Here is a 27,953-nt window from a genome sequence, read left to right on the forward strand (position 1 = left end):
TCAGGGGATGAAAAACAAACTGGCTCCAAACACATAAGCAGTTTACACATTTCCCGAGGAAATGTCAGGCAGGCTGCCCCTGAAATCTTCTGGAGTTTGTTGTTCACACACGTCCCTCACAGTGGGAGACTATCCATGTGGTACAAGGGGGGGGGGGGGGTCTCAGGAGGCATCTTTAAAAGAAAGATGCAGAAGAGGTCCAACACTTTATAGACAGTTTCTACACTTTCATATCAATGCTGCATTTGACATATTCATAATATCAACCAAAGAGTGCAGAAGAAGATACGGGACGGCAAAAAACGTAATGAAGCAGTTTCACTACATGCATGGAGATGGCAGCGATCATCATCACCAACTTGCTCGCGGCGTATTTCCTGAACATTTCCTGCATCGTTCTCAAATCACCTCACCCTGACTTCATGCTGAAAATTCACTAGAGGCCCGGCAAGAAAAACTTAGTGTGAAGTCGGAGTGAAAAATTTGACTGTTGTGGGTGCGTAATGCCTAGCAGTTACGTTGAGCTCCATTTACAAGGCTATAGTCCTCCAAGCCGGGGGCCCGCGTTCAAGTCCGGCCTTTTGCTCCTTTCTTGTATTTAATTTCCAACTCTCTCTCTCACCTGTCCTAACAAATAAAGGCAAAAAGCCCCCAAAAATAGATATAATAAAAAAATGTGTAGGCTTTTGCATTCACACATGCATCCCACCCTGAAAATTACAGGAAGTTTTCAGGGGTTTAATTTAAGTGTGAAAGCAGTATACAAGTTGGTTTGAATCTGGAATAAAAGAATGTAGCACATGTAGCACATTCCCAGTGAAGTCACTGCAGAGATTACTAAATACTGAATATTATATAATGTTTAGAGTGTCCTTCTCATGTGTTGAATTTAGGGCTGAGATGAGAACATAATATATACAGTTCATTCTCGCACTAGTAGTCGTGTCACGCTTCTCTTTTTGAATAAAAAACTAATATCTGTATCAAGGGAACAAAATGTTACAGTCATGACGCAAAACTAAAAGCAACTACAAACTATCAATTCTTACAAATGTAAAAATCAACAATATGATTAAGTTCACCGGTGCTGTGAGTCACATTTTGTCATCTTTTGACGGATCCAGGCTAGTTGCTTTATCTTGTTTCTAGGCTTGATGCTTGGCTGATTTAAAAATCCTTAAACTGTAGTTACATAGTGAACACACAGATTCAGAGTTATATTTACTTTCTTATCTTACTATCTTAAAAAAAAAACCATTATGTCTAAAAAGAGATGGTGCAAGTTGCTTTGGATAATAGCTGTTTTGATCTGTGGTCATAAACATGTCCTAGTTAAACTCCACAAATTTGTGATTTTATGATGAGATTTCAACATCTTCCATGTAAGCACAATCAGATGTCCACAGCAGCTTGTATTCAACAGGGGAGAGCTTCGTACATCAGGGAGGGAAATCTACGCCACAAGCGCTTGATGCAAAACAAAATTGTGTTTGAAAGTCATTTATGAGATATGACAGTATAACTACAGAGATCAGGAGTAGAAAAGGTTCCTTAAACTGAAAGTGGATTACAAAGCGTTAAAGGTAGCTGAGGAACGGGGGAAGTGAGAGTGAGAGCACTCTCACTGGTAGCAGAGAAGAGGCGGCACGGTGCCGGGGTCAGAGTCAGCGGTCAGGGGTTCAGACATCAGACCGGCCACTCTGTCCGCTGCCACTGAAAACACACTTCCTCTCTCCGGCCTTACTGGACTGCTGCCGTGTGACGCACTTTCCACTGAACACACAGCACAGATCAGGGATCAGGATGTGGAAACCTCACAGCTCCTCTCCTGGAGTTTAATGGTGGACGTGACCGCCTGATGAGAGGTGATGTGTCTGTCATGTGTCTCTGAGCTGAGAGGTTCTGTGTGTACTCAGATTCCTGAGTACTTTGATGTGTTTTTACTGCACCTGTTGCAGAAGAGGGAGTGCTGTTCTTCTCCTTAGCTTTACGCAGCACAGTGTTGCTCAGAGTTGGAAAGTTTGTCTACTCAAATATTCTGGAAATATGATGAGCTAACACGACACATTAACTCATTCACTAGACAACTCGATAAAGATTTCTACTTGAGTAAGATAAGAGGTGGATAACTGAGGACGGATACTCGTTAATAGACTAAGACTAATAAAACCTTTTAAGGTCAGTTATCCTGAAAGTAAAAATCACTTCTACAACTGGATTAGTATTACTATAATGAAGGTATAAGGCACATTGTTACTACATTGTGTTAAAACATTCTTGTTTACTAAACTTAGGTAAAATTCTTAAATCTATATTTTAAATATTTGTCAGAGTTTTTATCACACTGGTCTGAACACTTTTTAACTGAAAAAAAAAAAATCCTTTATTGTCCCCGGCCTGGCTTCAGATGTCATTAAAGCATTTGATTATGATGAGTGTTTCTTCTACACCTCATTGAGTATGTTTTCTTGTTAGCTTTATTGTTTTTGTTTGGACTACTCTGTGTTACATGTTTCTCTTTAGGCGGGCCACTAGACAAGCACCTCTGGGTTTATTTGACACCTCCAGCACCTTTCTTTCAAAAATGTAAGATATTCTATAGGCCTATATGTGTAACTTTATGTATGGATGATTTTTATTTTATGTTAATGCTGATATGCTGAGAGTTTGACAATTGTCTTAAATCAAGATTAAAAGTCTCATTCAGAGACTCTACATGTGTTTTCACATGTATTGAAGGCTTTAAAGCAGGTCCAGAGTGCAGAGTTACAGTTGGCCTAATGACCTCTGGAGTCTGAGGATCCCTGCTGAGAAAACACACCGACAGTCTTCACGTCAGAAACCAGATCCCCTCAGCACAAACAGCAACAAGCAGGCCGGGGTTGTGATGTAAATGTGAGCTCCAATCGACACTGCAGTCTTCCCCCCCCCCCCCCCTCCGTCCACCATTAACACCTGAATGGGACGTTACTTTAAATCATGTTTACATCACCAGCGGTTAGAGAGTTTAAAAGCCGTGAAACGCGTTTCAGACGAGTTTGGCGCCTGTTTGGACAAGCGTGCTGCGAGGGAACAAAAAAACCCCAAGCCTCCATTCATGAGAATGACCCGAGAGCGAGACGCGCCGAACAGGTGGAGGCAGCGGCACGGACCATCTCCACCTGCATGTAGTTATAGCTCAAACAAAATCACCTTATTCAATGCAGGTTTAACACTGGAAAGAGTAAGGTAACAGGGAAAGCTGGCAAAGACAGGAGAGGGGGTTTCTTCTTTTAATGAAAAGCAAACATGGATAGAAATCGTTCTTGTGGTTTTAAATCAAATGATGCAATCGATGAGAAGACACAACTAATAATTCTCGAGATATAAAACTTGTGAACTATGTTTGAAGACATGTTTAAACATCATGCGCGGTGAGATTTACGTGCCATAATCTCAGTGCGTAATACCGCCTGCCTTTTATTAAAACCATTTTTTTTCTTATTCCTTTGTCTCTCCTTTCAGGCTTTTTTCTCCACAACTCTTGTTATATTTTGTATTACAGTTCATTAAACAGTCATATGTCATCTGATTAACTGAAGCACTGACAGCCTCTCATATTAAGTAGTTTCTTGTGGCTTGGCCTGCAGCAGTTTCTGTCATTACGCTTGTTCTTTTGAGCATGTTACGTAAGTATCTATGGTTGCTATATTGTCCGTGTGTTTGTAATTTGCCAGCAACTTTTTTCCAACTCAAATGTTGGTAGGCGTGTCTGTTGGTGTCTGCGTCATCGCATGGGGGAGGTCCTGCACTTTATAGGCTCCGCTGCGCTGCACTGCCTGTCATACAGTGAACTGAGCAGCACTGCCTGCACCAGGCGCTTTATAAAGAGCTAAAATTACCAAACTTTACGTTGTTTCCTGAGCTCTCACAATTGGACGGTCGCGCCGAGCTTAGACAGTTATAAGGGTTGAAGGACCTCCTACCACTTAGAGACTTGTTCATGTCTTCTGAGCGCAACTGTGGAGAGTGAGACAGGCGCACAGACCCTTTGACGAGAGACGACTTATTATTATTATTTCACCCAACGATGGCCTTATCCGGAGTGATGCTACCGTCCTTTTCCACATTCACAAACCAAAGAGAGAGAACCTGGGAAAACGTAAGTCTATCACCTTTTTTTGTGTTTAAACGCGATTGTTTTGTCATTTTATTTTTAGCGCTTTTGATTGGGAGGGGATTTCAATAGCTTGGCAAGATATTTAAACTGTTCATTTGCTTTAGTGTAAGAAGAAGAAAAAACAAATTTATAAGATACAAAACAAATTCTGAGGCGAAATAATCAGTCCACGTAAAGTCACCTGCATCTGTCCTAAAACTTTTTCTTCAAAGCAACATTTGACTCATCATGTCTAACAACAATCTTTTCGTTCTTTCAGAGGTGGAAGGGAGAGGTGGACAAACTTGTCTCCAGCAGCTGCTCCATGCTTGAAATGGTACACAACTTGGACAATCACAGCAAAAAGGACGACGAGGATCTGAGTAATTACTTGGATCTGGATTTTATTCTCGCCAACACAACTGGCTCAGACAGCGCGGCGGACTTTGCTGGCACTGTTGACCCCAGCATGTACACGACGGGACACTCGATGCCATCCTACCAAGCAGAGGACCACCGCTCCCCGCCGCCCCCGTACGGCGCCAGCCTCATGACAGAGCTGCTCCGCTCAGAGGGACCCAACAACTATGGCATTACGCGCAACCCTTGCGTCCAGGGGAGATTTTACGTCAACACGGTGCCTTTCCCCCGGCAGAACATCAAAGTCGAGCCCCCCATGGACGGTTACGGCCCCGTTATGGGCATGGTGCCCCAAAGCTGCAGCAAAATCAAGCAAGAAGGGAACGTTTCGTGCATGATGTCCTTCGAGCAGCCCCGGGTTGCAATCTCCCCGCGGGCAGCAAGCAACATGACCCCGCCTCTCAGCCCCAACGACCAGGGAGCTTCGGACTGCCAGGCACAGCTGTGCCAACCCATGAACTTCTCCCAGAAGTATCACACACAGGCGGCTTTCCCACACCACCCTCAGGCCCCGCAGATGCAGATGCCTTATCATGCTCAACACGCTGCCTTTGGCATGTACGACGAAGGTCTCAGCCTGCAGCCAGGCGCGCAGAGGGTGATGCTCACACCGCCTTCTTCTCCCCTCGACCTGATGGAATCCAAACCCAAGAGAGGGCGACGCACCTGGCCGCGGAAGCGCACTGCCACGCACACCTGCACATTCGCTGGCTGCGGGAAAACTTACACAAAGAGCTCCCACCTGAAGGCTCATCTCAGAACTCACACCGGTAAGTTTGAGCCCATATCTTTTGTGATTAACAAGATGATTGTAGTGCGTAATTACGCACAGATCTGTTTAGCTCCAATCAATGTATTCCTTTAAACAAAGACTAATAATCTCTTAATTCTTTGTCCACGCAGGTGAGAAGCCATACCACTGCAGCTGGGAAGGCTGTGGATGGAAATTTGCCCGCTCAGACGAGCTGACTCGTCATTTCCGCAAACACACAGGTCACAGGCCCTTCCAGTGCCACCTGTGTGAACGCGCCTTCTCCAGGTCTGACCACCTCGCTCTCCACATGAAGAGACACATGTGAAGAAGCCCACATAAGAACTTGGGGTCAATGGGGGGGATTGTGTTATTTTTATTGTAATTAACTGATGTATTTTTTATTTAAATTGTTGTACACCTGACCAAAGTCTTTTTTTTTTATATAATATTGAATTCAAAGTTTTAGTGTTATTATGTTCTAATAACGTAGCTGGTACTACTTTGGTTGTATGAAAGCTTTAGAAAAGCTTTGTTTGCTTTAGAGCAGGCAGACCAGGAAGGGGCTGGCCCTGTACATACTACTCTTCTTTGACAGAACTGGAATGCTGTGTTTGACACAAAAGTGCCTTTCTATGACTGTGCTACTGTAAAACTCTTCACGACCAAACGACGTGGCCACAAAAACAGAACATGTTCTTGTTGACAGGAGTGAGGTGCACATACAGTTGTCTAACATGTGCAAAGACAATGTTTTATTTAAACTGCCTCAATGTCTGAATGGCCTGAACTTTTCCTGTTTCCCACTCTTTGGAGTTGATTTTGTCTCCTCGTTTGTGAAACTCTCAGATCCAGCCCCCTCTGTTCACTATCAGGGCTTGATGTCCTGTGCATTATTTTTCACTTAAATTTATATAAAAAAAAAATGTACATGGATTTTATACTGTCAAATGTATTTATTGTAAATATTAAAAACAATGAAATTGAGCTTTTTGACTTCATGCATTCTTAGTCACTGCCGACACATCTTGTTCACACCTTTTGTTCAATGAACCACATCCGCCCACTCACTGACAGGTCCCACACTGTGTTTACAACCAGAGTAAGTAGGAGCAGCAGACCTGCACACCGTCAGATCAGTCACACTAAATAGGCCATACATGTTGCCATCATATACCCACTCTAACTCAAAACATGGGCACTTGATTTCCACTGTGATGTCTTGCAGCTGCACGACAGAGAAGGGCAGCCGCTTGTGGGCTTAGCCTATAAATACAAACACTCCATTTCCATAATTACAGAGTGAGCCGGGAGCCGTCTGGACAGAGGGGCACTGCAAGCCCTCATCAGGGAGCCCTTAGACTCCCTTTCTGATGGGTAGAAATTATAGTAGGACATCAAAGGGCCTTAATACTACAATTACACAGAGTCACTCTGCTCTGCAGTTTCAAAGTATCTCAGTCCGTGCATATTATGTCTGCGTGGTGTCACTGAGCATTTGTTTCCCCCCGCATCAAAGCCTATAGCGAGTCCGTGTATCAAAGCCAGATGGCCTTTAAAAAAAGATAAATATTCAACATTTTCTTTAAGTACTTGGCTGGTGATTGACATATCGCTCTCCTTTCTGTTGCATTATGGGTGTGGACGCTGTGTCCCATAGTTTTGAGTTATCTCATATCTTGAAGTAAGTGCTGAGTGTCAACAATTTTCTAGAATTTATCGTCCTATTATTAAAAAAGAGGAAGTACACACTAGGTAAAAATATCTGCAGTGGTTGATGCAAATGTTTCACTTTCATTTCACTTTTTTTTGTTCCAATATTAATAAAAATTCAAGATGTAAACATTAGATTTCTATAACTCTTTACTTTACATTTTGGGGATGTTTCAGGCTGAAACCATTAAAAAGAAAAAGGTTGACTAAATTCTTTCCTTCTTACACGCAATGTTTGCAAATGTATGTATCACTACTGTTCCATGAGGTCATCTATTTGATGACTTGAGGAACAGTGTTGATGCCTGGCACACATCGGTCTACTGTTGTTGTACTGCTTTCTTTTAAAATCAAGACTTACCTTATTATAAGGATTTCAAAGATCACTTTTATTCAATTGAAAGTTATAACAGATCTGAGCGTGTCAAACCTCTGAGTTTTGTTTTTTAAAGAATCACATACATACTGTGCAATATTAAAATGATACAATGCCGATATGATGATAAATAAGGCGCTGTCACTTTGTACATATCCAGTAAGCTCTAGAATATACAAGTGTGAACATTATGTGCCAAATAAACCTGATTAGTGTTTCTTAGTTACAAAGATACAACATTTTAAGGCATTTCAAGAAATGTCCTCCAACTGGATCATAAGACAAAACTGAACAGAAAAAATAATCCATCAGGGAAAAAGAGATCCACTGGTTGATCTGAGGGGCCAGAAAAGATTGGCAAAAAGTCGGAAGCAGACGTCACTGTGGTAGTGTGAAGAAGTAAGGGACAGTTATGTGTAACAGCACCAGTATAAACAACACAGGTTTACACTTCATTCCATTTTATAGAGGCTTTAGTTGTATGGGAGTGCAAGTTGTCGTTGGGCGTTACAACAAGGCAACCAATGAAAAACAGCCTGACAGACACAAGCTGTTGACATCAGAGAGGGACGGTGAGACAGCGCTGCAGGTGGGCTGAACTTTGTTCAGAGGAAAGGAAGACTTCAATGATTATCACTAGCATCTGTATTACTGAACAAGGCAAAAACTCCATTCAGCTAAATATATGTAAAGGCTAAAACGCTAATCAGGGTTCCCAAAAACATTGTTTTCTTACATAAATGTATCCAAGCTGAGGGTTTGATTATGCTCTAATATTTATCACTTTAAGGCCTTAAATAGTTGATGAAGCCGGCACAAATGGCTAAAAACACGTGTAACACATTTAGACTTAAAATACTAAATCTTACCACTGATGATCTGATTACAAAGCTCTGCTCCTTTAAAGACAGGTTTGCATTAAAAAGACGAATCAGGCTTTTCCCAAACCGTGAACATAAAACCATCATCTAACCGTATTTACAGTACATAACGGAGCGCCTTAAAACTAAACATTTGAAACTAGGCAATAAAAGGCTAAATTAAATAGTAAGCCTGTATAGTTTGACTTTCAATGGAGTTTTTCTGGAAAAACTAAAGGTTATATAAAACAGTTTATACATTTCCTTTACAGGTACTTCTTACACAACAGATTTGTTGCTTTCACATATAAATAAAACTGTAAAGTATTCTTAAAAGTTACTTTTTGTAAGACAGAGGCCCTCAGATATTGAGGGTGATTGGACTATTATGAATGTTAGATATACTGTAGGTTGTATTCGAGTACTCAGGGTTGCATTAAATGGCATTTTATGTTTTTGCAGGATGAGCCAGGCTTAAATTAAGTTTGCTGCGTATTGTCCCTGATTATAGGCGCCTTGAAGTTTGGGAGCAATACACCTGAAATGCTTGCTGAATATGGAGTTATTTGACTTGAGTCCAGTCGAGGCGTAGAAACACTGGTCTCTTACACAAATTGTTAACAGGGCTGCTAGTCATGTTGGGCCAGTGTGGGTGCTGTTGTCATGAGCCGGAGGACAAGAGAGACTGTAAGGAAGAGGGCTAAAAGCTGTGGTGGGGGGGGGGGGGGGGGGTGCCTGCTCAGGAGCTGGGCATGTCGGCCCTGCTGAGAGCCATGGCCAGCTCCAGGTCCTGCTGCTCCTGGAGACGCAGCCGCCTCAGCCTCTCCTGCTCCTCACGCTCGCTCTCCCGCTTGGCCCATTCCAGCTGCTGGCTCTCATTTCCAAACTGGAACAGAGAAACTCACATTAGACGTGGAAACAACACCAGAGATAGAGGCTGAAATGTCAACACAAATAGAGCAGCGTCATTGGATGTATGTAAAAGTAACATTGGATGCAGATTTTTAATTGACTTTCTCTACTTGCGCAGAGGATCAAAATACACATCAAACATAACTGAAATGATTGGACTTAAATAGCAGCACGCAGCTTTAAATTAAGAAACAATGAATGCGATAATTTAGATGTTTGGATTTTGCCTGGAAGTCACAGAAAAGCAGAAAAAGCAACGCTACAAGCTTCACAAACTACTGCTGCTCACACATTACCCATAATCATTCAGCACGTGAATCACTGTCACGGAGGATATAAATGTGATAAAATCATGCTTATGAATCAGCGCACTCGGCCCACGCAGTGCGGACAGGTTTTTTTCACATGCAGAGGACCACCACACCCATGTACAGACTTACCTCGTCATAGTCAGATCCTGGTAGAAAAAAAAAAAATTACAATACAGAGCTCGATATAAAAGAGAACCCACAAATTCCTTTCACAACTCTCATGCTGGCATGAGGGATAACATTGATGCATGTCATGTCAAATGATACAAACCAGACACAAAAAGCTGCCATGCATCATCTCTCCAAACTCAGGCTGCACACGAAGGCAAAGAAGCGGAAGATGTGGGACAAAGAGGAAGATTTACTCAATGGCGCTCTGCTTCGAGGCATATCATGCTTTGACAGCAAATAAGCCTTTAGCTTGTACTTCCAAGACTTGAAATATGCTCCTCCAGTGCATTCCTGACCAGACAAGTTCACTGACTCGCTGTCGCTGATTAAGAGTTTATAAATCCTGAGATAACAGCAAGCATGCAAGAGCCCCTCTACCAAGACAGTCGACTCAACACACATCGGGGGCTGTCAAAGTCAGTCACGTAAACATTTAATATCCTTCTTCACCAAGCCTTTAAAAAGCTCTTATGATGTTCTGCCAGTTGTTAGTGGACAGCCAGTAAGCGCGACGTCGTTAACAGAGAGAGGCCAAGTGACACCTGTCACCTCGGAGCCTTAAGCGCCTGTCAGTCTGAAGAGTCAGATCGTAAGATCAGCGGCTCATGCAGACAAATATACCAACAGGAAACCATAAGACTACACTTACAGAGGCAAAATCTGCAAAACCCACAGGACAGTCTTTGGATGCATTACTCGAGTGAGTTGTAACAAACGAGCCTGTACTGTCTGCTGTGGAGCCAACGCTCAGGGACGCCTCTGATGCGGTCAAACTGAGCATACCTACTGGAGAGGAAGATGTTTAAATAAATCCATGCAAGATAACACATTTCAGACTAAGGCTGTCCAAATGTTCCGTATTAGGCTACTTTTTGATAGCACCTGTTTTAGAACAGTTCATTCTTTGATATTTAAAGAATGATAGTATCGAAAAGTAACAAAGCTATAAGAATGACACAGCGTTTTAGTCAAATTACTAAACAAAGGCAGCCTCGAGCAAAAGAGAGAGCACGGTCCGAATTGCACAAATGTGTTGGCATGGTTCTGGTACTGAAACCTTGCCACGGTATTTGTGCAGTTTAGACAGTGTGCAGGAGTTTGCCTGCATTTTTTGGTAACCAAAAACGGGAAAGTACCAAATGCTGGGTGCGCAAGCCTTCTATTTTTGCTGCAGTGGTATTGTAATTGTTGGAATTGAACTCGTATCATATCTGACTTTACAATTCTGGTATTGTCAAAACCCTACTTCATATGTCAACAACAGAGAACCCTTGGGAAACTAAGGTCACACTTTAAAAGGCTGGTGTGTAATATCGTGAGGCCAAATTTTAACAGGAAGCCAGCAGCTTCACGCTGATGCTTTGCACAGCAGTCACCCAGGGGAAAGCCATATTGATTTTTTAAAAAAAAAGGTAAAAAAAAAAAAGGTGTTGACCACATTTTTGGAGTGAGGCTCACTGAAGCATTGAAGCTTAACACGCAAAGTGTGGCTTTCTGGAAATGTATAGAATTGTAAAAGACAGACACACCCTTGAATACAGCAAGCTTTGTATTTTATTTGTGTAATAATGTTTTCAGAATTATTCATGCATAAAAAACGTGTGCACTGACTGACACATCGGCTGCATCCGTGAATCGAAGGGCTTCTAAGAAAACAAAGGGTAGTAACTATATATTTTAATATTGTTAGTGATTACATGTGCCTTTAAAGTTGTGTGTAAGTGAATGGCTATATGGTTCCTAACGAGACCAAAATAACTGCAATTGTCCCTCTGATGCAGTCCTTCAGAGTAGCCAATGAATTTCAAAGAGAGCTTCTCACTTTTGTTTACACGAAGGCCCAACTGGGGACACAAGTTGGAAATTAGCAATATTTATATACTCTTTATGCAGCACATCAGTTTCATGCTTTGTATTAAATTATTTTAAATTGCATTGTCCCTATTAAAATAAATAAAATTCAATTCAAATTAACTTATCACGTGATGCACATCTCTGCAGCCGGCCAGCTGGTCTACTTGTGCCACTTATCTCACCCCCTTTTCTGTGCGGTGAAGAGGAAGGACAACTTTCTCACGCTGCGGTTCCTGCCTACAGAATAAGTGCAAGGTCACAGCGGAAGGGCACGTGCTGGGCATGGCCTGTGGGTAGTGGTTGACTTTGTGAGCACCAACACTCACACAAATAAAAACAAGACAAACATGAGGCTTAATGCAGCCAAAGGCAGAGAGGAGGTGTTCTCCATCTCAAGTTTAACCTAAAACTGCACTAACTACATTCAGGCTCAGTGACACTAGAGAGGGTACATCACTTCTTAAACCCACAGTACTACCTCACCTCTACCAACTGCTTTCCTGTTTACAACTTCAGAAGAATACATGTTCAGTTTCTCCCTCACATCGAAACAGGGAAGTACTTTTTTTTTCTGCATACCGCCAGAGCAAAAAAACTGCTTTTTTTGTTGGACAATGACTGCAATAACATGAAACGACAGATTACATGTTTAAAATTGGCACATGGCAAAATAAAAATGTGTGTAATAAAGAAGTGACTATGTTGGCATGGTGAACAGTATCGATTTCCCCATGGACTAAATCAACATAACATGCTAAACAGAAACACAACTGAACAATTAATGTCAAGTTAAGCTGCATGCTCAGTCATGTTCAAGCACACACACACTCACACACGTATATAAAATCAGGGCTTACCATAGGGAGGTGCGGGCCGATTAGGCACATTTTTCTTTGATGGGAGAACAGGGTTGTCTGACTTCTGTTCACACACAAGGGAGAGGACAAGAAAAAAAAAATCCTTCACTTATCGCACAAAATGATGACTCCAACAGAAATGTGAGCCAAAAGCTGAAGCCTTTGGCTTCATACCAGAGAGGTTGTTTTCATAAAGGTGATAAACTGGCAGAAAAGTAAGAAATCACTCATGATGAGAGTTAAAATAACAACACGGCTTTCTACAGCTTAAGTGGAAAATGATGCTTAATGGTGGAACTGATTCAGAACTCCAAGACTCTCCAGAGCGTACCTTTGACATCTGACTGAAGTCAGCAAATCCGCCCCCCTTACTTCCAAAGGAGTTGCTTCCAAAGGGGTCTGTTGTCCCGAACACATCTGTGACAAGCCAACATTGAAACACATCAGGAACATTTGAATGCGTTTATAGAAAAGGCCAGAAACTATAATAAAGTTCAGTCCTAAACCACACATTTAAAATAATAAAACCATCTCTGCATCTTGCTTCCTCCTAAAAGGCCTGCTTGCTATTTTTAGGGAGGGGGAATGTGGCATGACCGTTAAATTTTCCGTGACATTTCGCAAAAACCTGGAAAGCAGAGGTTTTGTTAGACCTGACGTATGCATCTGATCAGCTAATTAAAGGCGTCAGTTGGCGCACTGTTAACCAGAACTGTGCCGGGGTTGTTTTGAAGCTCAGTTGGTATGCCGCTTAATGAAAAAGAAATTGTGCTAACTGCAGATGGTTACAGTGGAAAAACAAAACATTGTAATAGAATATGTTTGTTGTGAGTGTGCAATCACAAGAGAGCCCATTCATGTGAAGTACGTAGTGTTTTTCTTTTTACGCACAGTAACTCAGCTCAGGTCTACAGCAGCCTCTGTGTTCCTCTGAAGGTGTGTAGCATGGCAGAGCAGTGACCAGAAGTAGCCACTAACTTAAAACAACTTCCGTAACTGAATGAGGTAGAACATTTCAACAGCAGCAGATAGAAAGAAAGGACAGAAGCAGCAAGCAGAGAACTGGTTAAAGGAGTGGCACTGTATTCTAGTAGAGCAGGACCAACAGTCACAACGTTTGTTATGTTTGGCTCCTGCAGGCCTCCTGTTTTTCCAGGGTAGGGGGAGTATTTTTAGTTGGCCAGTAGTTATATGCGTAGGTACTCGACTAAAAATAGCCTGAAAGCACAGGAAAAAATGAAGCCGCAGTGAGTAAAAATTGTTTGCCCCCGATGCACCCCCCCCCCCCAAAAATAAAACCTAAATCTAAAACGTCACCTAGAACGGCAAAGAATGGCTCTTTGAGATGTGGTTCACAACTAGAGCGTTATTCTTAAACATTCACATGTCCACTAATAGAACCACCTTCTGGAAAATCTACAAGGAAAATCTGTACTTTTTTTGGTACAGGGATGCATTTTGTCTTCCTCTGAAATCACATACAATGAATAATGTTCATCCAGTCATCGCTGTTAGTCACTTTATTAGTTATCCATCTTTGAAGATGCATTCGCACTTTCAAGTCATAGAGCAAGATGTCGACTTACAGTGAGCTCCAGTGTGATAGCGCGACATATTAACCCTTTGACACAATATTGTCAAAAGGATTGTGGCTTCAATCCTTTCAGTAACAAGTAACTCAATCGCCGTTATTTTAATCGTTAAAAATCTTCAGATCTTGAGTCATATTTTTAACTAAAAGCTGCCATGATAGAGAGAGAGAGAGAGAGAGAAAAATAGAGAGAGAGAGAGAGAGAGAGAGAGAGAGAGAGCAATGTTTAAATTGCACAGATTTGTTGACGACTTTTCGGTATTTGAGCAATTTAGCCTTAGCAGGAGATTGGCTGCAATTGTGGTTCTCAAAAACAATAACTTATACCCATTAATAGGTATATTAGGCGCCTCGGTATTGTATTTTTGTTGCAGTGAGATGGAAACAGGTATTGTTCGATTTTTCTTTATAGAAGTTTAAAAATCTGGTATCATGACAACCCACCAGCCCTCCACACTAAGTCTATTAAAATAAGAGAGAATAAATACCCTACATCTCCAAATTGACTTACAATACCAAATAAATCACATTTTGCTTTATGTTCCGCTTTTATGTGGAGACATTGTATGTACATATGAACAGAAAGTTGAAAAAAGTGAAACTGTATAACTACAGCAAAATGAAGAGGTCCAAATCAGCTAAAGGTTTTTTTTCCCACAAACTAATACTACCTCAGCTCACACTTAAACATTTAAATGAGAAAGTCCACTCTCTATTGACAGGCGTTATAGGATACATACGACCAAGCATCATACCTGAGTCCTTTGGTTTGGGGCTGTTTGATGTGAAAGCGTCACTGCTGCTGAAGGCACTTGGCTGAGAGGAAACAAAGAAAGAAAAATACAGAAGGGAAGTTATTCATTCACCATGTCAGCAAAACCACACAAAAAAAAAAACCTCTTTGTGCCATTGTCTGTAATAGTTAGGACACTTCAGAGCTCGTCTCTCTCAGCACACAGAAAACACAGCAAGTCATCAAACATAAGAGTAGAAAGAACCATTTGACCCTTTGTATTGATTGTTCCACGATAATATAACATGAGAAAGAAAAGTGATAATCACTCCAACAAACAAACATCAGCTAAGAGATAAAAAAGGTTTGATACCTTTGCTGGCGGCGTCGGTTTTCTACCAAATGCTTCAGAGGATCCAAATGCGTTTGACTTGTCTGTACTCTTAAAAAAATCATCGGATGAGGTGCCTTTGAAGGGATCGCTTTCTTTGAAAGGATCTCCAAACGGATCTAGAAAAGGAAACAAAACTGTCAGAGTCTTTTTCATGGACTAGGCACGCACTAAATCATCGTCAGCCTTTAAATATAAAAGATCAGAGCTGTATTCTTGTTTTCCCACGGCCTGAACACAGCGATTATTTCCTTTTCTAACAAAACAACTTCAACGTAGGTACATGTTCAGTATTCAATGGAAATGCTTCATGACAGGAGCTCAAACTTAGTGCAGATGATTACAGAAAGAAAGGAAGTGAAGAATAAAAACACAGCTTTCAGACCTTTAAAGGGGTCGGCCTTGAAGGGGTCCTCTGTCTGGAAGGGGTCTACTGGAGGCTGCTTAGCGCTGCTGCTGTTGTTGAACATGGCTAACTTTGACTTAAAAGAGTCATCCTGATAAATGGACGCAGAAAGACAATAAATGAGTCCAGTGTTAAAAGTGTCACAAAGCTTTTCATTTACAAGGCATCACTGAGCATGTTTCATCACAGTAAGAAAATAAAGTTTCATCATGAAATACATAAAGATATGTTAATGTGTGCCATGAGGTAATTTCCCACTGTAACATGCAGACAAATATATTACTAACTAAGACTATGAAACTAGGCAACCAAATAAGGTTTCATGAGCATCAGGTCGTAATAATTTGTTAATTAGTTAATGAAAAAAACTTAAAAACAAAGAATTCTTACAATTAAGACAATGTGACTGAAACATGCTACTCGATGGATTTTAAATATTTTAGCTGTTTCTCCTTTTTCTATTTATTGGTTAGGAATCTAAATCTGAATCAGGATTACTGGGAAGAAAAGTTTCTTGCTTTTAGTCAAAATTCTGGAGAGGTAAAAAAAGGATATAGAGTATTCATGCTCTCACCACACTTCGGAAACCTCCGTTCTGCCTCTCAGCGAACCCTTCACTTAAGTCGGGCAGGTTGCTGACGTTTCCACCGTTTATGTCGCTCAAAGCGCCGTTGTATTGCTCGATGGTCTTGGTCATCTCCTTTTGGCTGTCCTGGATCAGGGACAGCTTGCTGCGGGCCTAGATACACAGATTGCTAAATCGGTATTTGATTCCATAAAATACTTAAACATGATCTCCTCTATTGTCACTTGTTTACTATTTTTCAAAGCTGTTAACACCGGAGAACTTCAAAACCAGGCGCAGGTGAGTAAGCCATAATAATCTCAGGCAACATTTTCAAATAGAAAATGCTGAGTTTACACTCCCGTACATAAATATAGATTTGCTTTCTTAGAAGTTAGTCATGCGTTTAAAATCTGCTAATTATGTCATTTGCTGTTAGTGGTTAAGTTGATCAAATAAATTAAACTTAACTACTGAGATGTGATGGTTTCACTTCAGTGCTATTCAAATCAGAGTGCTCCAGAGCATTCTAAATACATTTCACAAATGCACAAAAGTCCTGAAAATGTCCCTACATTTTCTGCGTGAGCTACATGTGTGAATGCAAACTGACAAATTATTCATCTAGACTTTTCCAGTCAGCCCCTTTTTAAAATGTCATCGTGAAGTCGGGGTGAGCAGCAGGGGAAATGTGGGGGAGCGAGAGCGGGCGGTGATGACGTTTATATCATGTGACCAGTGAGCGACCGCTGCTGTCATCAAGCATGTAATAAAGCAGCTTCATACTCTTTCTGCTCACATGAAACACTGAATATTATATCATCAGACTTTACATATATTGTACACATTGCTGCTGCAACGTCACATCCTGCCTCTATAAACCCCCACACTCTTGTCCACGAGGGAAAATGTCACACTGAGAGGGACAGGTGTGATTAACTAATGTTACAAATGTTCTGTTTTTAACTCTGCAAAACGTTATAAATTGCTGTTCTAAACTCACCTTGAAAAATTCAGGGGCAGGCTGTCCTGAAATGTTGTGGACATTTTCACGAGTGCTTATGCATAATGTGAAAGCAGCTTTAGACAAAGTGGAAGTAAACGTGAAACAAACAGCTGTACCTCCACAGAGAGGTCTGTATTATTATTGGATAACCAGAGCTTCCTATATATCAATTTAAAAATCCCTGTAAATTCACCACTGAGATTACACACAACATCCACCTGTGGTGACTGACCTGGTTGATCTCTTCCTGAGTGGTTTTGAGGGACTTGATGATGCTGTCCAGCTGCACTCGACCAGTCAGCAGGCTCTGCTCCAGCTGGGCCTCCTCCTCCTGCAGCCTGCTCAGGTCCATCTTAGTGCGGCTCAGTTCATCCTCCTGACTCCGGAGATCTGTCTCTTGAGAGTGGATTTGGCTGTGCAGTGACGAGATCTGGACGGTGAAATTAAGAGAAATGTTCATTAGATGGGAGTCTCTTTTAATTAAGTAGCTGAACATTTTTAGTCATTGCTACTTTTCAGAATACAGTATAAGACCTCATCAAAACCACCATATTTAATTTTCTTCTTCTGAAGACGCCAGAAAAATACAATGGTTAGCATAACACTTACACTGTGTTCCACATTACACTTACTTAAATGTATGCTTTTTCTTTCATTTGCACCAAAAGAGACTTTTGATAAAAGGTCAATATTTTCCTTAGAATACTAATTAAGCTTTACTGCACTTTATTTTATTAAAATCTGGTATCACTTTCTGAAAATACCAAAGCATGATCTGCTTAATGAATAAAAGGTGGCACCATTTTGCAGTACTACCATGTCACACGAGGCAAAAATACAAAATGCTTAACAGCTGATTTCCTTTTTGTTTTTACATATATGCATGTCTTAAATGTGTCAAGTCTCGAACCAGCTGGGACTCTTCCTGGCACTTCTGCTTGACGTCATTGAGCATCCCCTCCAGCTTGGAGCGTTGCTGGTCCATCTCCTCCAGACGCTCCTGGGCATCCTGTTTCTGTGACTCCAGGTCCTGCAGGCTGCAGCTCTCCCTGTCCAGGCCATTCTGCATGTCCTGAAGGTCAAACACACATGCACAGGCGTTTCTATGGTGCAGCAAAGCAAAGCGTCTTTTATCTACTGATTAACTCTGAAGCCAAAATACCTCAAAAATTGTCTCATTTTGTTGGGAATCAGGGAGGAGTTGATTTATATTCAGGCACTGTGAGCTGGTAAGCCTTACCTGAACATCACTGTTTTGTTGTCTCATGGTGTCCTCCTTTTCCCGGATCTCTTGCTCCAAAATGAATTTCTCTCTGTGGGTAAACAACAAAGTGAAAAAGCAAAGATAAATAGTATGTTACTACTTCCTCCTAACAAGGCTCATGTTGAGATTGAGACCAAGCTTTCTGAAATAGCATGAGGATTTTTTACATGCTTGAAAAAACAGACTGATGGGATTCCCCAGAAAACAATGCCACGAGTGGCAAACACATTAGTAAATTGCAATAAAGCTAATCTCCACTTTATGGTCACTTTACTTGACGTAAACTGTCCTGATGTGGAAAACTTGAGCATGCGTGGGCAAAAAACGAAAAAGATTCATGGTTGTCTTATACTGCTTTTGGCGTAACATGGAGATGGAGGGATTTCCAAAAGAATAAACATTAGGAAGCAGTTAAAGATGTGGCATCTGTTGCAATAATTGATCCGTATTCTTTCCATGACCCTTCAGACAATATGCAGCCTTGAAGCATTGCCAATTATCAGTTCTCCAGGCAATTCCTTGTAAAATATCCTCAATACCTTTAAGGATAAAAAGTGTGATAAGAGCACCCTGTTAAGTAAATGTTCACCTTATTCAGCAGAAATATCTCTCATAGTTTTAAGGAACTTTGATCCTGCACATCCTTTCTCTGTTACCTCCCCTCCTCCGTCTCAAGGGGAGGAAGAGAAACAAAGCTGTCCTCCTGCTACTCAGAGTTCAGGGGCTCACCTCTGCAGCTGAGCTATTTCCTGGCTGAGGTCATCCAGCTCTTTGAAGCCTGTCAGCTCAGCAGACCCTGTGGAGCTGTTGCTGTCCTGAGGCGAGAGACAAAGACGGACGAGAGCGAAGGGGGGGGGGGGGGGGGGGGGGGGGAGAGTGGGGTAAGAAAATAAGATGAATCAAGTAACTGGAGGACAAAGACAATAAGAGAGAATAAAGAAAGACAGGAGAGGGAAACAAGATGCCAAACAGAGGTGAGAAGGAGGGAAAGAGAGAAAAAAGGGAGCAAGAGAGCAAAGGGGAAGTGAACGGTACTAGAGGTAAGGAAGTACAACACAAGATGCAGGAAGGGGGGCAAAAACACCTCTAACAGGGAGGACGCAACATTTCCAGACAACACATGAACAATGACAAATACATACAGACTAGACAGATTCATTTGATTCATATAGCTAGAAATGGGACTAAAATATCGTTGCACAACAAATTAAAACGTTGATGAATAAAGATGTTCCAAAACCATCCTCCCTTTACAAGAAATGAAATCATTCCTGCACTGATCAGCCGTACTGTATGCTACATTACAAGATTAAGAGGGAAAGACCTGAAAGGTTTCTTCTCCAACCTTAAAAAAGGAAAACAAGAACTTGGAGTTTGAAATAATCTCTCTAGTAGTAATTAAAAGAGTTTGCATTACTATATTTCTTTTAAGATCTTGCTTCATTGATTTTCTTTATTCTTTGACATCCCTCTGTGTGTACTAGGGTTGTGTTATGACACCAGAATTTCAAACTTTGATATGATACGAGTAAAAACCAATATCAATACCTGTTTCAACAAGAAGGCAACAAAACCAATGTTAGGTAACTTCCTGTTTTTAGTAACCATAAATCGCAAGAAAACTCCTTCACACTCTCTAAATTGCATGAATACATTGTCAACGGGATAACGTATTCTTGCAGTTTAGAAACGTCTTATCTAGTTAAACTGCCCGTAGAATTTGAATGAACAGCCGCTTCTGTCTTTCACTTGTGGCAGCTTTGGGTTTAAAATACGACTGAAAATCTTTTCTTTTTTTTTTTTTTACTTTCGTACTTTTCAATTCTATCTATGATATTATAACAGAGATCTTCTTAATGATTAAAAACACATGGCGAGGAAAAGTATCAAATTATCGACAATTTTGACAACCCAGTGTTTACACACAAAGACTTTCTGGTCTCTTCTGATTTTACTTTTTCCTGCCTTTGTTTGTTTGTTTATTTGAACTGACAGTTTACCAAAAAGTAACTTTTCTTTCTAACAGAATGAAAAGCTGCAGCCTGATATTTGATGAACCAACAAACTAAATTAAGAACTGGAAATAAAAAAAAAACATTTAAAAATCTAAAACCTGCTTTTATAATCTCTGATACTACGTTGGCTTAAAAAGGACACATCTCTAAATGTTCTGTTAAAGATGGCAGACTTTGTAATCACTGTTTGGCTGGAGAAGAACAGCATTACACCTACTGTAAATATTCTATATTCATTATCGGCTGCTAAAGTTAAGTGTTGCTTTGTGTGCATGATAACTTAATAATAAAGTAAATCATGGAATTCTGGAAAGAGGTTCTATTGTCATACCATTAATGAAACAGCAGGTGGCAGTGTCTGCCTTTAGCACATTTAAGGTTTAGAACAGAAAATAATTCTTATCAAAATCAATATATACATACAGTATATATATATATATATATATACACAACATGTAAACTACATTGCAGAACAGAAATGTGCTACACTTTTGGGGAAGATTAAAACAAAAATGGATACAAAAAAAGGAAACTGTTTCTAGATACACATAAAGCTTCACACTGAAACAGAGAATATGACAGGACAACAGTGCCACCTTGTGACAAAGCGGTCTTTTACTCACTCTGCGCATATGAGTGAGTGAGGCAAGGTCAGGTCTCACAGCTGGCATAAACCCCACATAGCTCTGTTTGAAAGGGGGGAAGAAAGCTCAGAAAAGCAGAAGCAAGACAACGTTTTGCAAGGCAAGGCTGAAAAGTCAGAAAGCAGATCTCAGCATCCAGAATGTATAAAGCGGCAGGACAACAGATTCCTGAGGTACATATGCAATGGAAAATGTGTCGTATTTAGAAAATAGTAAGAATTTAAATAAATGAGGCTATTGACAGGTAAAGTTTATGTTTCAGGACTCACTTGACCCGCTGCTGAAGCTGCAGGCCTCTCTGAGGGGGGAATCATGTCGGGGGTTAGGCTGGAGGGAGGGTCTACACCTTTAGTGGCCTTTTGCTGGATCAGATACATGGCCAGGGAGAACTGCTCCCGGTTCAGCTTGCCCGTCTGTTTAGTGTCAGCAAGTCCCCTGCAGAGAGAGGAGAGGACGCATGTGTGAACAAAAAAGGCCCCAACTTTATTCAGTCACTGCAGAACACTGGGGGTGATGACGTTTATATCCTGCCACTGGTGCACAACCAGTGTTCTTCATGTGTGATAATGTAGCTGCTCCATGCTCTACTCATGTATTTCCACTCATTTGTATGATAAAGAGTGAGGTTAAGACCTGCTCTTTTGTAAAGTTACTTGAGATAACATTTGTTATGAATTGGAGCTAAATAAATAAAGATTGAAGGAAAAAACTGTCCGATAGAATCAGAATCTGTTGCTTTGTCTGCTATCTTGGAAATCTTGGAAACATTGCACTGTGACTTCTGCAGCATCCTTTCTAAGTCATGTCTTGACCTTCCTCCTTCCGACAGGAAAAGTCTCACATTGTGAGGGACATTTTCAGGAGAGAATGTGTGAAAAAAAAAAAGCATGGACTGTCCACTAGATGGAGCTAGTGTTAAAGCTGGTGAGAATATCAATGCATACAGCAGGTGTGGCTGATTTTGTTTTGAAAATGCAAAAGCAGATTGTGCAATGTTAAATTGGTGCACATGTTTCCCAATTTGTTTGTGTTATTTGAAGGTGTAGGGCTAATTTCTTCATGTCGAATGCTTCTGTTATAATCCTAAAAGTCTAGTCAGGGAGAGGGGTTGCAAATGAGCCTCGACTAGAAACCTGTATGCATGGCGTCTACTTTGTATTTTAAATATGAAGTAATGTTTATTGCATGTGTGACCCTGTTAAATAAACAAACAAATGTACAGTTGATTTGTATCGGTTGTATTTTTAATATGTAAAAAGAGCGCTGTAGAAGTGTTGGTCTCACCATATCTGTGCCAGCATGGTCTGCGAGAGAGTGGACAGCATGAAGATCTCAATCACCTCAGTCCCAGTAACCAGGCCGTCGTTATCAGAGTCAGTTTTCTTAAAGATCTCATCGTATCTTTCCCTGTCGGCCAGCGGTACCACCCAGTTCACAACAGGCTAGAATGAACGAAAAACAACATTCACACGGTTTTAGCAAAAGGACACAACATCTGGTTAAAAAACTACAAAGTATAGTAACTAGATCAACAAGGGTTGTCATTCACGATACCAGAATTTTGAACTTTGATACGATACTAATACAAATCTTAATGACATCGTTACTTGCACCCAATATCTAATAATGTCCTTGTTTTTAAAGACACCTTTTTTTAAAAATCTGCAAGAAAACTCCTTCACACTCTTTATTTTGCACAAACACGTTGAAAACATATTTATGTAATTTGGTTTCTTCTGCTCAAAGCAGCTTTTGGTTAAAAATATGATTGAAAGTCTTCTAGTTTTTTTTTAAAGCCTGGAACTTTTTGATGCTTCTGATCATTGTATCTGATCAAGTACCATCAAATAACTTGGCATACACTCAGTCCGTTGGGACTTGGGCTGGGAACTTAAGGGTCACCGGTTCAAGTCCCGGTGGGACAGAGCATGAAAATCGGTTTGGTTGCTGGAGAGGAGCCAGCTCTCTTCCGAGCACTGTCGAGAGGCCCTTGAGCAAGGCATCGAGCACCAAAACTGCTCTTTCGTGTGCAGCTTCTCACCCTGACATCTCTTCATTAGTGAATGTCTTTAGATTCCTGCATGAGGATTTGTCAATGACCTATAATGCCCATTTAAATAACATTTTTTAAAAATGATGTCAAATCTGAGTTTAAATTGAAGCTCCTACGAAAAAAACAGAATACACAAACAAGAACATTTCATTCAAACAAATCCCCTATCGCTGGTCCTAGCTCTTTTAGTTAGGTAATATAAAAATTTCATTTATATAAAAATTTAATTTAGGAGAAATGTTGACAAATTGAGGAATGAGAACTGGCACACAAAATAAAAATGACAGCAATGGCTCCTCAGCCCAGCAGGTGATCATGGTACAGTGTTACAGAGGAAACCTGTTCCTCCAAAAGTCACGGATGAAAAATCCCTGCAGCCATAAGGAGGTTAAGAGAAACAGACTGGGCTGTGCGCAATGCTCAAAACAATGTGGAAAAACAAGTCCACCCATCATCACAGAGGCAGGAAGAATCAATACATGTGATGCGGGTTTCTTTAAAGGCGGAGGGAGGAGTACGGAAAACACTTATTTTGTTGTTAAGTATTTGCATGTTCACATGCATTTGCATGTGAACATGCAAATACTTAACAACAAGCCAAGTTCAGATGGAGCATTTTTATGAAGCCAGACATTAATCTGCACAAAGTGGCACAGCACGTTTATCAAGCATGCACGCCTTTTTTAATTAATACAGGGAGGCAGCTGGAACTACAACTGAAATGTAGCAGGACGTTAGACCTGTGATGTAGTGATGTAGAACATATTAATGCAAAGTATGGCTGGATTATTTACAACATTTAGCAATGTTTAGCAGAATTATATGTAGAAAATTATTTTTCACAACATTTTTTAAACTAGATTCCTTCTGAATTTTTATTATTTTTGTTATTATTATGCAATTGTGAAGACGGTACAAAATGTTTTATTTTTAATACCAATACTTATTTCGTAAAAAAGACAGTCTATTAAAATGCCAGCCGATGCAGTGAATTATTAGCTTGAATGGAAATGACTCTTTCTGTGTTTTTTGTGCATCCAAATTTCTGTGAAAGTTTCTTGGAAACTTGCTTTCTTTAAAATAACTTCAACAACTTCTAAACTATCTGCTCAGCTGTGATGCTCTGATCATTTTGCTGCAGGCACTACTGAGATGTATTCACAAATATGGAGCCAAAGGGTGCTTTGCAAGACAAACTATGTGATTGCACATTTTCAATCACCCCAGGCATTTCCTTCTAATTTTACGTTCTGCGACAAGTGTTTTACACAGGTACATATCCGAATGCTAATGTAGAAATATATTTATGGGCTTAGATCAGCCAGATAAGATTGGTGAAGTGATTCCACAAAATATGTATGTTTGGGTTAAACATTCTTAGTGATTAATAATATTCTATCTTATACGTTCCTCTGTCAACACTTCAAGAGAAACAGAAGAAAGGCAACGTACCGGTGTGCTGGATTTAAAGGAGTGTTTTGGTGACAGGTTGACAGTATTGTTGCTATGGAGGGCACTGCTGCCCAGAGGAGGAGTGCTTCGCAGGGAATCTTTAAGAGGAACAGGGCCAGCCATCAGCCCAGACAGAGCAGGTAGAACAGCCACAGCACCTGGAAGTGCTCCTGCAGTCTTCTTTCTTTTAGATGGGGGGATGAGGTTAGTTGGTAAGGATGTTGGGATAGGCTCCTTCTCCATGGCACGATACACAAGATGCATAGCCTAGAATATGGGACATTAGATCATTTATTAGCATATGATATTGTGGTTATTACTCAATTTATTTTGCTTTTAGGAGTAAGAGCTGAACTTCAAGTGAACAAAATATGTCATATTCTCACCACTGTAAACTCTTCTTTGTCCAACAGTCCATCTTTGTCAAAATCACTTAGATCCCAAATCTACAAAATAATTTACAAAATGAAAAGAACTTAAACTGCTTTGGATTTGCCTTTATGTTATTTATATAAATCTAACAAGAAATATCACCTTTCCCAACACATCCAGAGGTAGCTTGGAGTTTAGCAAAATGGGCCTGACTTTGTCACCCGGCAGGAGTCCATTTACAGGTGATAGACTCTCAAAAATGCCCTCAAACTTCCCTTTTTCCTCAGGCTGGAAAAGAAAAGAAACGAAACACAAGTTTAGATCAAACGCTGGATTCTAAAACATGCACGGATATTCTAAAAAGAAAACCCGTATCAGCTCACCCTAATGGCCCACTGAGAGTCAGGTGCAGCGGTTGAAACACTTAATAAAGGACTGTTTGTGTCTATCTGCAGAAAGATAAAAGTAACAGAGAGGTGATTAAACACAGTTAGGGGTGAAGTCTTTCCACACCCAGTTTGTTACATATCACATCACTGGATTTTGCAATTGTCAGGAACGTCATCCCATCACTTACAAATTTGGGTACACCTAGGTTTTGGTTGAGGTTGTGGAGGCTGATGTCATTTCCACCCTGTGCTGACGCCACTAGTCTCAGAGCTATGAAGAAACCCTAAAAAAAAAAAGAGGAAGAGAGCAAGGCGAATCCTGTATTTAATGCAAACATCAGCAGCATCGGAAAAACCACAGTCTCCAGAGATAATCTGTTACCCTCTTATCCAAATAGCCTCTTCTTTCGGAATCGGCCAAATCCCAAATCTAAAAAAGAAAAAAAACATGTGAAAAAGAGTTCAGCTGTTAAATACATTAGTGAGCTGTGTATACATGAGTAAGTGTCCCACCTTTCCCAATGTACTGTCTGACAGCCCTGACTTTTTAAGGAACTGAGCTGCATCGCCGGCTGATATTTTCCCTGTGTTTCCTGGATCGAGCTGCAGAGAATCAAAGAACATAATACTGAATGGATACAGCAGACAAATCTGTGTCAAAGTCATGGATCTAACATCATATATTTGACTCAGCTAAATGACAATCTGAATAGGAAATCACCAATCTCAGAGCTTACCTTCCTGTAGTAGCTGTCATAGGCTGGGTATCCACCTGATAGCTAGATACGCAGACAGCGAAGAAATATAAGAACAACAGTGTCACATACATAATACACAGTAAGCCAATTGTTTACTTTCATTAGTATCAGTACCTATTCATTAGAAATAATATCTTCCTTCGTCTATGAAAACGTTTAGTAGGTCTGCTATCCTCACTTCACCTAGCTAACAATGTTAACTTTGCTGTCAGCGAAAATAACATAATACGGCTCAACTGAGCAGTTTTCGTAACTGCTTATAGGGCTATAGATAGGGTTAGATCATAAAACGACTGTCATCGTCACTCTATAGTCATTAGTGTTCAAATATAAGAGTTATTCTGAGGTGTTGAGAGTTGTTACCTGACTGGTCGTCATGAGCGCCGCCATATTTCCTGGTGACTCGGGAGCGCGCACACGCCCCTTAAACTGATCGGGGACGAGCGGCGGCAGAGCGGACGGGACGTGGGTTCCGGTTGTTTTGTTGTACCGCTGTCTCTGACTGTCTGCAGCACTACGAGGCCAGTGGACCTGCACAACTGTTAACCAGGATGCGAAGAGCAATTACAGATAGGGAAGTTATTGCTCAAGTCCTTAGCTTTGACTTGATACGTCACTTTGTCAGTGGAAAATATAACAAGGCACAGGTGGTGGTCCAATGTGGTTTAGATAGATAGATAGATAGATAGATAGATAGATAGATAGATAGATAGATAGATAGATAGATAGATAGATAGATAGATAGATAGATAGATAGATAGATAGATAGATAGATAGATAGATAGATAGATAGATAGATAGATAGATAGATAGATAGATAGATAGATAGATAGATAGATAGATAGATAGATAGATAGATGGATGGATGGATGGATAGATAGATAGATAGATATTTTATTGATCCCGAGTTCAAATTCAAAGCATCCAGTAGCAGGTTACAAAGACGTACATGACATGAAACATTTGTTACAAATTAAACCACAAAACCGATATATATATATATATATATATAAATATATATATATATATATATATATATATATATATATATATTAACCCGAAAAAAGATTCAAAGAATACCCCTAGATCAGGGATGGGCAACTTTGGTCACAGCAAGGGCCACATTCATTTAATTCTGACTGCCAGGGGGCCAAATTGTAGGATACAAAAACGATAACAGTCAAGTCAAGTCAAATTTATTTATAAAGCACATTTAAAAACAGCTATAGCTGACCAAAGTGCTGTACAATACATTAAAAAAGAAAAAACAACTTCAGATCACAACGTCCACAAGAGAGAAATATATATATGTATACATATATACAAATAAAAAGAAAGAATATATAAAGAAAGCAACAAAATAAAGAAAGCAACAAAGGAACCTGAAATAAATGGTCTATTCAGGACCAGGGGACTCAAATGCTAAAATATAAAAGTATGTCTTGAGACGGGACTTAAAAGAGTCAACAGAGGGTGCAGACCTGATGGGATGAGGGAGGCTGTTCCACAGTTTAGGGGCTTTTACTGAAAAGGCCCTATCTCCCTTTAGCTTGAGCCGTGAGTGGGGAACAGCCAGGAGGCCCATGTCTGATGATCTCAGGCGCCTAGATGAGGTGTACGGCCTGAGGAGGTCGGTAATGTAATGGGGGGCCAGGCCATTCAGGGCTTTAAAAACAAACAACACAATCTTAAAATCGATTCTGAATCTGAATCTTATTGGGAGCCAATGAAGGGATGCTAGGACAGGACTGATATGCTCCCCCTCCTTGGTTCCAGTCAGCAGCCTTGCTGCAGCATTTTGGACCAGCTGCAGACGGGACAGGGACGACAGTCAATTATGTCTCAAATTTAACTCAACATATACCAGTGATCAAATATTATTATGGAAATATTTCTGGTTTTCATGATTTCATGGCAGATTTTGTCATGTTTTCTTCATGTTTTGATATAT

At 40.5% G+C, this 27,953-nt stretch overlaps 2 protein-coding genes across 7 annotated transcripts; one reads left to right on the forward strand and one right to left on the reverse strand.

The window, feature by feature from the left end:
• Window positions 1-3,817: 3,817 nt before the first annotated feature.
• On the forward strand, window positions 3,818-6,296 carry klf2b (Kruppel like factor 2b). Its single transcript, XM_061045292.1, has 3 exons — window positions 3,818-4,141; window positions 4,419-5,328; window positions 5,462-6,296. The coding sequence occupies exons 1-3, from the start codon at window positions 4,070-4,072 to the stop codon at window positions 5,635-5,637; spliced, it is 1,158 nt and encodes a 385-aa protein (XP_060901275.1). The 5' UTR covers window positions 3,818-4,069; the 3' UTR covers window positions 5,638-6,296.
• A 1,095-nt stretch (window positions 6,297-7,391) lies between these two features.
• Window positions 7,392-26,460, reverse strand: LOC132979457 (epidermal growth factor receptor substrate 15-like 1). 6 transcript variants are annotated; one of them, XM_061045288.1, is made up of 25 exons: window positions 26,366-26,460; window positions 25,982-26,023; window positions 25,758-25,847; window positions 25,627-25,674; window positions 25,433-25,528; window positions 25,239-25,304; window positions 25,018-25,143; window positions 24,870-24,929; window positions 24,484-24,750; window positions 22,263-22,420; window positions 21,248-21,413; window positions 20,958-21,020; window positions 19,049-19,134; window positions 18,296-18,368; window positions 17,966-18,127; window positions 17,288-17,485; window positions 16,059-16,223; window positions 15,464-15,575; window positions 15,061-15,197; window positions 14,710-14,770; window positions 12,695-12,780; window positions 12,364-12,427; window positions 10,302-10,438; window positions 9,611-9,627; window positions 7,392-9,144 (listed from the first exon to the last, which is right to left on the reverse strand). In XM_061045288.1, the coding sequence occupies exons 1-25, from the start codon at window positions 26,390-26,392 to the stop codon at window positions 9,075-9,077; spliced, it is 2,577 nt and encodes an 858-aa protein (XP_060901271.1). In that variant the 5' UTR covers window positions 26,393-26,460; the 3' UTR covers window positions 7,392-9,074. The 6 variants fall into 6 exon arrangements, with proteins under 6 accessions (XP_060901271.1, XP_060901273.1, XP_060901270.1 ...); XM_061045290.1 differs by lacking the exon at window positions 10,302-10,438; XM_061045287.1 differs by lacking the exon at window positions 9,611-9,627 and having other exon boundaries at window positions 10,302-10,435.
• Window positions 26,461-27,953: the final 1,493 nt, after the last annotated feature.

This window comes from Labrus mixtus, chromosome 8 (assembly GCF_963584025.1).
Source record: "Labrus mixtus chromosome 8, fLabMix1.1, whole genome shotgun sequence".
NCBI lineage: Eukaryota > Metazoa > Chordata > Actinopteri > Labriformes > Labridae > Labrus > Labrus mixtus.

Bases quoted from the DNA above. Each gene is read 5' to 3' on its own strand.
- klf2b (XM_061045292.1), top strand. From the start codon at position 4,070: ATGGCCTTATCCGGAGTGATGCTACCGTCCTTTTCCACATTCACAAAC. The intron at 4,142-4,418 runs GTAAGTCTATCA...TCGTTCTTTCAG, and splicing joins GAGAGAGAACCTGGGAAAAC to AGGTGGAAGGGAGAGGTGGA. The intron at 5,329-5,461 runs GTAAGTTTGAGC...TTGTCCACGCAG, and splicing joins TCATCTCAGAACTCACACCG to GTGAGAAGCCATACCACTGC.
- LOC132979457 (XM_061045285.1), bottom strand. From the start codon at position 26,392: ATGGCGGCGCTCATGACGACCAGTCAG. The intron at 17,486-17,965 runs GTTCGAGACTTG...TTCACCGTCCAG, and splicing joins GCCAGGAAGAGTCCCAGCTG to ATCTCGTCACTGCACAGCCA. The intron at 12,781-14,709 runs GTATGATGCTTG...GGCTTGTCACAG, and splicing joins CCCCAAACCAAAGGACTCAG to ATGTGTTCGGGACAACAGAC.